The 10,398-nt window shown below is 29.9% G+C and overlaps 1 protein-coding gene across 1 annotated transcript; it reads left to right on the forward strand.

The window, feature by feature from the left end:
* Positions 1 to 4,590: 4,590 nt before the first annotated feature.
* On the forward strand, positions 4,591 to 6,309 carry LOC108456441 (3,9-dihydroxypterocarpan 6A-monooxygenase). Its single transcript, XM_017755021.1, has 2 exons — positions 4,591 to 5,499; positions 5,665 to 6,309. Exons 1-2 carry the CDS (start codon positions 4,591 to 4,593, stop codon positions 6,307 to 6,309), a joined length of 1,554 nt encoding a protein of 517 aa, XP_017610510.1.
* The last annotated feature ends 4,089 nt before the right edge of the window (positions 6,310 to 10,398 follow it).

Below are 10,398 nucleotides of genomic sequence, written 5' to 3' on the forward strand. Positions count from 1 at the left end.
AAAACAACACTTTCAAATTCACGAACAAGTCATTAGACCTACTTATTTGCGGCTGAAGAACGACCATGAGAAGCAAAATATTCTTTTGGAAGCCTATCAAGCTTGAACCTTTCAAAAAAGAACAAAAACCAACAGTTTCCTTTACTTTCTTTCACTTTCTCAGCAATCAAATAGAAAACAACTATGTTAAATCAAAAACCAAGAGAAAAGGCAATTACGAAACAGATCACAAGCATTCATAACTGAAACAAGCACATTCATCTACAAAAATGTCCAGTAATTAAAATCTAAGTTACTTACTTCACTATTCCCTCTCTCTCAATTTCCTCAAAAACTTTAATCTATAAGAGACAAATAGAAAAAAATTAAAGGTCATGGAAGCATGTTCCTATTTAGAAAATTAGTGAAATATGCAAATTTTAAAGATTTTCACTTATGTATTGTTATATTCCTCATTTAGCCCTGGACTTTTTGATGAAAATAATGGCCTTCATCAACGAAACATACAGTTTCATATTTCAACTGATATTTCTTTTTCATAAATTATTAGAATGATTTGATATAATTGACTAATAGCCTAAATTTCTCAAATATTTATTTTTATAAAATTAATTTCTGCCCACATTCTTATTTAAATGCTATGATAGACTCAACAAATTGCATTACTATTTATCATTATCTTTAATTTGATTTGAATCAATTAATTATCTTATATAAGAATAACAATGTTTTGGCTTCTTACCAACTTTGTCACAGACACCTCTTTTTTATTTATTTTCTCAAGCAATATGATATTTAGCTAAAGAAAATACATCGCATAACAAAAATATTTAGATTAACAACAATTTTTTATTAATTTTAGTAATTTACTTCTGCAACATTAAATTAAATATATTATACTCTAAATATATATATACAATTAATTCAGAGTAAAAAAACTAGTTTGAGCTAATTTCTTAGATTCACCAATGAAATGTCCAGGAAATTTCATATATTGTTTTCAATCTCATTGACCATTGCTGTAGATTGCTTTGCTTCCTACTACCATCTTGATGGGTCTCATCATGGATTGAACCCACTATAGTTTTTAAATTTGAATATGGCCAATTCAACCTAACGTCAATCAAGATCAAACAATAGAAAATGTTTTTTTTTAATATTTATTTAATTTTAATTTTAAAATGTATAAATATTAATATATAATATTTTTTATTTAACGAGAAAATTAAGTGGACCAAATCAATTTTATTGTTAAAGTTTGAATCTAAGAACCTGATTTCAAAGAAGATTTAAACAATCCAGTAGTAAAATAAGTTGAAAGATTTAGATAGAAAAGACGTTCTGAAGATATTAATAATTCAATTATTAAGCTCTTTCTTCAAATTATTCTCCACTTTATCATACTACAAAAATTAATTAACATCTACATAAAAATAATTAAACATCAATTTTGGCCCCTTTCATAGAACCACTACTTTTTATTTTAAATTTTGTTTAAAAGAAAATTGAAGTATTATTCAGCAAGCCTCATCATAATCCAAGAAATCAATTTTGCCACCCAACAGAAAGAATTTAATATTATTAGATTATGTAACATCTATGTTGTGAATGGAAAAAATTATATAAATTAACATCAATGAACGAATCTACATTCAAAGAATTTTATGTCTACCTACCTTAGCACTCATGCATTTTATTTTTCCCCAAGATTTTAATTTAAATAATTACAAAATTATTGACAGATATATGTCTTTATAATAAAATTTAATATTGATTAAGTTGAAAGACCAACTCAATCAAGTTATAAAACTAAAAAATAAAAAAAGCACTACTACTTCTCGTGGAAATATAATTAATATACTATTATTCACTGAAAGCTACTGGTTTGATCTCCGCTCCTCCAATCATCTGTATACTAGAACCTTTTCCATGCTGGGGTTTTTCAAAAAGTATTTTTATAATTTATTTATTAATAATTTAATTCAAAATTAAAATTTTCCATTTTTTATTTTTCCATCTAACAGCAAAAACAAGGGGTAAAATGATGTCAGATTCTAAGCAAAACACATCTACAATGCTTTAGCATTGTATCCTACTTTATTATGATTTATAGATACGACCAAAGAAATAATAACTCATTATATGACATATTTACTATAAGGGTAAAAATAGTTATGTAATACATTTATTAAGAATTTAAAATCAAACTAATTATTATTTTAATTGAAGTGGTAAAGTTGAGAGACTTTATGTTTAATGTTTTTAGTTCAAATCTCAGCACAAGTAATAAGTATGAATATTTTCTAAATTTTATATAAAAGATAAAAATATCTTTAATTTAATATTTATTATTTTGTTAAAATAAAATTATTTTAGCAATTTAACAGCTAAGTTGATATTCAGTTAAAATCTTTATATATAGTAAGTATACATTTTATTTACATTCGTTATGTACTTGATATATATTATTAAATTATATAATATATTGATTTATCTTAATTTTGTATACATTCATTATACTACATTAACATAAAAATTTAATTTTAAATTTAATATAAAAATTGAAGTGTAATGTCATTAGAGTATAAATATATTATTTTCACTATTTTAGTTTTTTATTATTTGCATTTACTCATAAATCATTTAAAATATAAATATTATAATATTTTATTATAAATTTTGATTGATTAATTTGATGTAATAATTAATAAACGTAAATTTGATGATTTAATTGTAAGTTAATTTTTTAAAATTGTAATATTTAATATAAAAATATGTTTTATTAGGTAAAATTAAAATGATTGTATTTATAAAAAATATATAAATTAGATACTTAATTAGTAAGTTATATAATTATTTAATTATAATTAGAAAATTATTATAATTTTTTATTAGGAAGCAATTCTTGAAGTTAAACCTTTATTATAATAACGGATTGAGCCTTAATTTAATTAGTATGAATATTATTGTAAATGTAGAAGAAATATCGACTAAGAAATTTACCTATTTTACCAAATAATGGCAACTTTTAACATCTCTGTTTACGTCGGGAAACCGTTTAAAAATTAAGATAGAAAGCATCAGCCGATGTTTGACACCATAGTTTACATATTGGTCCATTTTCCATTGTGACTTCATGAAAATTTAAAGATATAAGTATAATAATTAAGCTAGGCGGAGAGGAGGAAGAGCTCATAATATGGGGACCATTAGAAAACAAGAGAAATGGTAGGAGAAATATACATGCATCCTCCCATAAAATAAAAACATAATATTGGGACCATCAATTTAAATTTGTGGAGTCGCTTCATGTTTGTATGTTTGTTGTGATTATGAGTATAGGGAATATAATTAATTTGATCAACTTCAGTAAATATTCAAACACTGCAAAAAGGAGTAATTTATCATCAAGCTTCAAAGTTCTCACTTAATATCAGAGATTCAATGTGTCGAAACCATTTTTTGAAAAAAAGTCGACTTGATTTCGAAAATGAAAAAATAGGAATTGCCACCAATCCTTTTTGATGAGGTGTGATCGGGTCACCTCGTAAAATGGTTGTTTTAAATATAACGGTTCAATTTATTAAAACAACGATTTTAGCCTACAAAATTTAGAAAAACAAGTTCGGGAGTCGATTACGTACGAGAAAGGATAAACACCCTCGTAACGCCCAAAATTGGTACCTAGTTGATTAATTAATATCTTAGTGTCGAAAATTGAAAACTTGAAGAGAGTTTAAAATACGATCCCTCTTTGTGGTAATATTTACTTAAAAATCGTTTGGGTAAATTAAAACGTATGTCAAAGACTTTCTCATCTCAAAATAACAAAATGTCACATCTAGTAAGTTAGGACACAACTTCGACCCTTGAGGATAAGCTTGCCTTTTAATTTTATTTAAAACTGGATATTTGGTTATATAGATTGAACGCGAAAAAATCGAAACCCAGTAAGTTAGGGCAAGATTTCTCGAATTTCCAAATATAGAATATTGCATTTATTTTAAAAATCTCATCTCGAGGTAACAAAATATCACATCTAGTAAGTTATGACACAACACCTCGAATTCTCGAGAATAAGGTTTTTGATTTAAAACTTATGTATTTGGTTCTAAAAGGATATTCCACTATTTAGGTTAAACGAGGAAAAATCAAAACCTAGTACCTTAGGGCACAACTTCTTAAATTTCCAAATGCAGAACATTACCTTTAAAAAAACTCTATTTTTTGATGAATTTGGATAAAAAAATAATGAAATATTTAAAGTGAATTTGGATAAAATGTTTAACATTTTGGGCCATTGAGCAATGTTTATTTTGGGTCTGACTTTTTGTAAAATATGTTTGGGTTTATTGGACTTGAACTTGGATTGTATAATGGACTGTTTGGATATTGTTTAGGTTGCCTAATTTGGGCCTTGGCCGGGCAAAATAGTGCTGTTACACAATGGAAGCATTCATATATTGTGGTCCCCTTGCTCTCCTGCTGCAAAATGATTTTGATAGAACAACTCTTATTTGGACCTTATATAAGAATATGCAGGAAACCCCAGTTTTTGCAACTTGCATATATTTTTCTTACTGTTCAAACATGGTTGATTCACAAGAATACATTCTTCTCTTCCTTATCTGGTTCATAACCATCTTCTTTCTCCGAGCCATCCTTAGCAACTCACGAGGGAAAAAACCCCATCTTCCACCCACCCCACGTGCCCTTCCAGTTATTGGACACATGCACCTCCTTGGCCCCATACCTCACCAAGCTCTTAACAAACTTTCAGACCGCTTTGGACCTTTGGTCTACTTCTACATCGGATCAAAGCCTTGTCTGCTTGTGTCTTCCCAAGAAACCGCAAAAGAAGTATTTAAAAACCATGAAACTACTTTCTTAAACCGCCCAAAAATGGTCAATCTTGATTACCTTACATATGGTACTGCTGATATGGCCATGGCACCTTATGGTCCCCTTTGGAAGTACATGAAGAAACTTTGCATGTCTGAACTTTTGGGGACTCGAACCTTGGACCAACTCCTTCCCGTCAGACGTGAGGAGATGACTAGATTTGTAAGATTAATACAAGACAAAGCTAAGACAGGTGAAGCACTTGATGTTGGAGTGGAACTGATGAGGCTGACCAACAACATAATATCAAGAATGCTACTTAGTAAGAGGTGTTCAGATAAAGAAGATGAAGCCAATGAAGTGCAGACAATAGTGAAAGAGATGAACAAACTTGGCACAAAGTTTAATCTATCGGATTTACTTTGGTTTTGTAAAAATTTAGATCTGCAAGGGTTTAGGAAAAGGCTCAAGGATGTTCGAGATAGATATGATATTCTGATGGAGAAAATCATATTGGAACACAAGGAAGCAAGAAAGAAGAATAAATCGACTGCAGCTGACACTGTGAAAGATGTACTTGATATTTTGATCGGAATATCAGAAGACCAAAATGCTGAGATGAAATTGACCGCAGAGAATGTAAAAGCATTCGTTATGGTAATTTGACTTAGATGCATATTTTGTGCAAATAACATTTACATGCACGTAACATAGCCATATTTTAGTTTGACCATGAAAAATTATTAACCATTCTAGTTATATTTTGCTATTATCAACTGTTAGTAGTAGAGGATAGACGATGACATAACGTGAATTTTTCAGAATTTTTTTGGGGCTGGGACAGATACATCCTCGGTTACAATAGGATGGGGAATAGCAGAGCTTATTAATCACCCAAATGTGATGGAGAAAGTACAAACGGAGATTGACTCTGTGGTTGGAAGGAACAGAATACTGGAAGAATCTGACATATCAAACCTCCCATATCTGCAAGCTATAGTAAAAGAAACATTAAGGCTTCATCCTGGTGGACCATTAGTTGTGAGAGAGTCAACAGAAGATTGTGTCATTGGTGGTTATGAGATTCCGGAAGGTACCAGGCTCTTTGTCAATGTGTGGGCTCTTGGTAGGGACCCCAATCAATGGGAGAACCCCCTTGAGTTCTTACCAGAACGATTTCTTAGTGAAGAGTGGAGGCAAGGCAAGAACCAGTTTTTGGATGTGAGGGGACAACACTTCAACCTGTTGCCATTTGGGAGTGGAAGAAGAAGCTGCCCTGGAGCTTCGCTGGCACTACAGGTTGTCCCAACAGTCCTTGGCATAATGGTACAATGCTTTGATTGGAAGGTTAGAGATGGAGCAAATGGCACTGTTAATATGGAGGAAAAAGCTGGAATGACTCTTCTTAGAGCTCATCCATTGGTTTGTCACCCAGTCACAAGGCTATCTCCATTTCCAGCGCTATGAGTATTCCGATACCCACCCTTGTCTCCTTGCAGACATGCTTGGACTACATCTAAATATGTAGTAGAAAGTGCAATATTAGTATAAATAAGGACGTATGTAAACCATCGATTGTGTCCACATTTTCTATTCTTATAAGTTGTAAAATGTGGGATGACTAGGCGCTCTGCCATTGTTGTGTGGCTTCGTATGGAACTCGTTTCTTCTTAGAATTACTTCTGTTGCGATTGCCGAATCGCCTTGTCAATAAATTCCTTTGTCTTATGAGTTTACGATGTGCATGTTCGTATCTCAAACTGCCACATATGTTCCTCCTTTTTGGACCATCGGGTATAACCAAAGAAAATGAACAACCAATAAGATGAATGAAACTATTCCTTTGCAGTTTAACTAATTACATCCATTTCATCCATTCTGCAAATTTTGTTGCCTTTTTATTTAAAGATTATTCATACAAATAAAATAAATTTCAATAATTATTTGTGATTTTGTATTCACGAAAATAATTCATCGAATAGTGTATAATGAGATTACGGTAATTAATTATATAACAATATAAACGCTGGAAGATAAAAGGAAAATAGAATAATGATTTTAGAGTTTCATCGTATGTTTGTGTATCCTTTGTATTTATGCAAAATTACATGCCTTTCCATATACACTACTAGCTATCTAAATAGTAACATCTCATAACTATTCAGACAAGTATATAAACATGGTATATTGTCATAATGTCCGACCAACACAGGGTAGCTATTGCTGATCAGGCTTCTCATTCCTGGTTTGCCACTTGCAGAACCAACCAAATGCAGACGCGTATACATGGCTCTTATTGAGAACCAGGTCATGTTTCTTATGCATGGCTCAGTTGATTTATTGCTCTGTACAGACCCGTATACGAAGTTTTTGAAGAAAACTTTTGCCAAGTTTCAATGGTTGTGTAAGAATCTGGGTTTGCATGGAAGGAATAAAAAAGCTCAAGGAAGTTTCTAATAAGTTGGGTGGAAGAAGTGAGGAAAGCCATGGGAAGGAGTGATATGATTTTTCTTAGGTTATCAAGTATAAGATTCATCACAACTACAAATATAAATAATATACATCTGATTAATTATAATACTAGATAAAATTAAATTTATAAAAGATTAACAAAAGACTTCAAAGTATATAATCATGTCATTTTTCTTAAAATTTTATTTGTCTTTATTATATATTTTAATTTGCGAAATAGATATTAACATATGAATCGTGAAGATATTATGAAATATAATAATTATCTATATTTTGTACTAATAAATATAATAATTAATTGTAAATAGTAAAAAATAGGATATATATTTCATGTATGTAGTCAATAATGTATTGTATGTAGTAGACCGGTTGGTGAATTGATTAGATTGGAAATTGGTTAGAGTACTGACTTGAAAGGTAATTTTGAACGAGTTAGATTGAGAATTCAATTGAACCAGTTAAAACTAGTTGAATTGATGGTTGAGTTAGAATTTTTTAAATTTTTAATAATTTTTTAATTAGACCAGTAGGACTGGCGGATTGTGGCCTAATCGGTTTGAGCACCAGTCCACTTTAAAAAACATTGATTGTAGGTGCATAAGTCTCATCCACGTTAGTGAATAATAACATGACACATCATCATTAAATTAAACAAAAAATATGGAGAACTTGTAAATAAATACTAATAATTTTATTTAAATATTATAACTATTATAAATAAATATTAATAACTTTTAGATTTAGGATCTTGGATTTAAAAGTTTAAGATCTTACATTTAGGGTCTAAGATCTTGGGCATAGAGTTTTAATAATTGTTTATTATTTAATTATGTTAAATAAAATTATTAGTATTTATTTATAAATTTTTCACTATTTTTATTTTATTTAATGATAAGGTGTCATATTATTATTTACTTGATGGTGAATAAAACTTATACACCAGTAATGTATGAAAAATTTTCCTTAAAAGAATACTGCAATGTATAAAAATCTATGGATGCACTATCCTCAGTCCATGAGTCTCAAAGGCAAAGCCATCTACTAACTTAATAATTTTATATGAAATAAATTAATAATTGGATTAACTTATTAATTTTTATGAAATATGAGAATTAAATTTTAAAAATTTATATGTAACAAATTAATAAAAATTATAAATTTATGCATTTATTAATAATTAGACTAACTTTTACGAAAAATCAAATTCTAACAAATTAGATTTTTTTATATCAAGAAATTATTATATTATAAGTTTTGGGCCTCTAGTACTTCATGCGCCTTTCAGTAGCAGCAAGGCAAGAAAACAATACGTTGACAAATTATTACATTGAAATGACCTATTGAGAAAAATTAGGGAAAAAAAATTATAGAGCCTTCCTTTAATAGTTCCAAAGATTAATCAAATACTTGTAAATAAAACCTGGAAAATGATGCGGGGAAATGCCTACTCAATTGAAACCACGGTTCTGCATATGTAGTTTTCTATTTCACACACAACTGTAGATTTCTTTACTCCCTTCCATATCATCATACAACAATAAAATGAACGACTAATTCTAAAAGAAACGATTTTATTTTTAAGAAAAATCATTTTATTAACACTTCTTACAGCATCATTCATAGCTATTATCAATTAAAAATAAATATATTATTTTTTTCACTTTATATATACAGTTGGTAAGGAGAAATCGTGAATGACGTAAAAAAGATATATATTTATTTTTAATTAGTAGGAACTATAAATGATGTGATAAAAATAATTTATAAAATAATTTCCCCGTCTTAAAAGATACCTTTATGCATTAATTATACATCTATTGATTTTATTTAGAAATTAAAGGAGAAAGCATGCCGGCCGGTATATGACACCATTGCTTACATATTGGATGGCTTGATTTCCAATCATCGAATTGATTTAAAATTTGAGATAATGAAGAAAACAGGTAGGAGAAAGGTAAGCATCAAGCTAATGCTTTTATTTTCCATATATCATGATCAAAATGATATTGTAATATCTCTTATTTTTGTAGCCTTCTAACTTGTCCAAGAATTTCATTTCCACGTTTTAGTAAAGGAAAGATTGAGGCTTCATCCTGCAGGACCATTAGTTGTGAGGGAGTCAACAGAAGATTGCAGCATTGATGGTTATGAAATCCCAAAAGGAGCCAGGGTGTTTGTCAATGTATGGGGTCTTGGCAGGGATCCCAATCAATGGGAAAACCCACTTGAGTTCAGACCAGAGAGTGGAGGCAAGGAAAGAAGCAGTTTTTGGATGCGAGGGGACAACACTTCAGCCTGTTGCCATTTGGGAGTGGAAGAAGAAGCTGCCCTGGAGCTTCACTAGCAGTACAGGTTGTCCCCAACAGTCCTTGCCGTAATGATACAATGTTTTGATTGGAATGGAGCAAACAGCGGGGTTAATATAGAGGAAAAAGCCGGAATAGCTCTTCTTAAACCCCATCCCTTAGTATGTCACCCAGCTGTTAGGCTCTCTCCATTTCCCTCCCTAAGAATATTCTCATTACTGTTCCTTGTCTTGTTCCGAAATTTTAAGCCTAAGCCCAGAAGCCAATCATAATTCCCTTGCAGTGTTATTTGTTTAATATAATGCAACATTAGGATTGTTCTTATTAATCGAATTAATAGAAATTTCAAAATGTTTAATTGTTATTTCTTTACTTGAGAAAATTATTAATCCAATCAATCTAACTTAGTTTAATTCCGTCTATTTTTATAACAATTTTTCCCTTTTTATGGGATTTTTTTTTTCAATTTAAACTGACCAATGCTTTTAATAATTTTCATAATAATTATCATCTTCGAAACTGTTCAGTGCTCTAATTAATTTATCTAATGTTTGAAATATTTATCATGTTTCTGGAGCAATATTTGAAACTCATCAGTATATTATTTCTTACTTAAAATGAAATTTTTTCAAAGGATACATAATTAGAGAAAACTAAAAACAATATAGTACAACAAAAATCACTAAAAATAAGCACAAAATGATAGGATTTCGACCTTACAACAGTGGAGCTGTCGAACCTCAAAAGAGGGAGAGTGATTAGTTGATAGGATTAAGGG

This window comes from Gossypium arboreum, chromosome 9 (genome assembly GCF_025698485.1).
Source record: "Gossypium arboreum isolate Shixiya-1 chromosome 9, ASM2569848v2, whole genome shotgun sequence".
In the NCBI taxonomy this organism is placed as follows: domain Eukaryota; kingdom Viridiplantae; phylum Streptophyta; class Magnoliopsida; order Malvales; family Malvaceae; genus Gossypium; species Gossypium arboreum.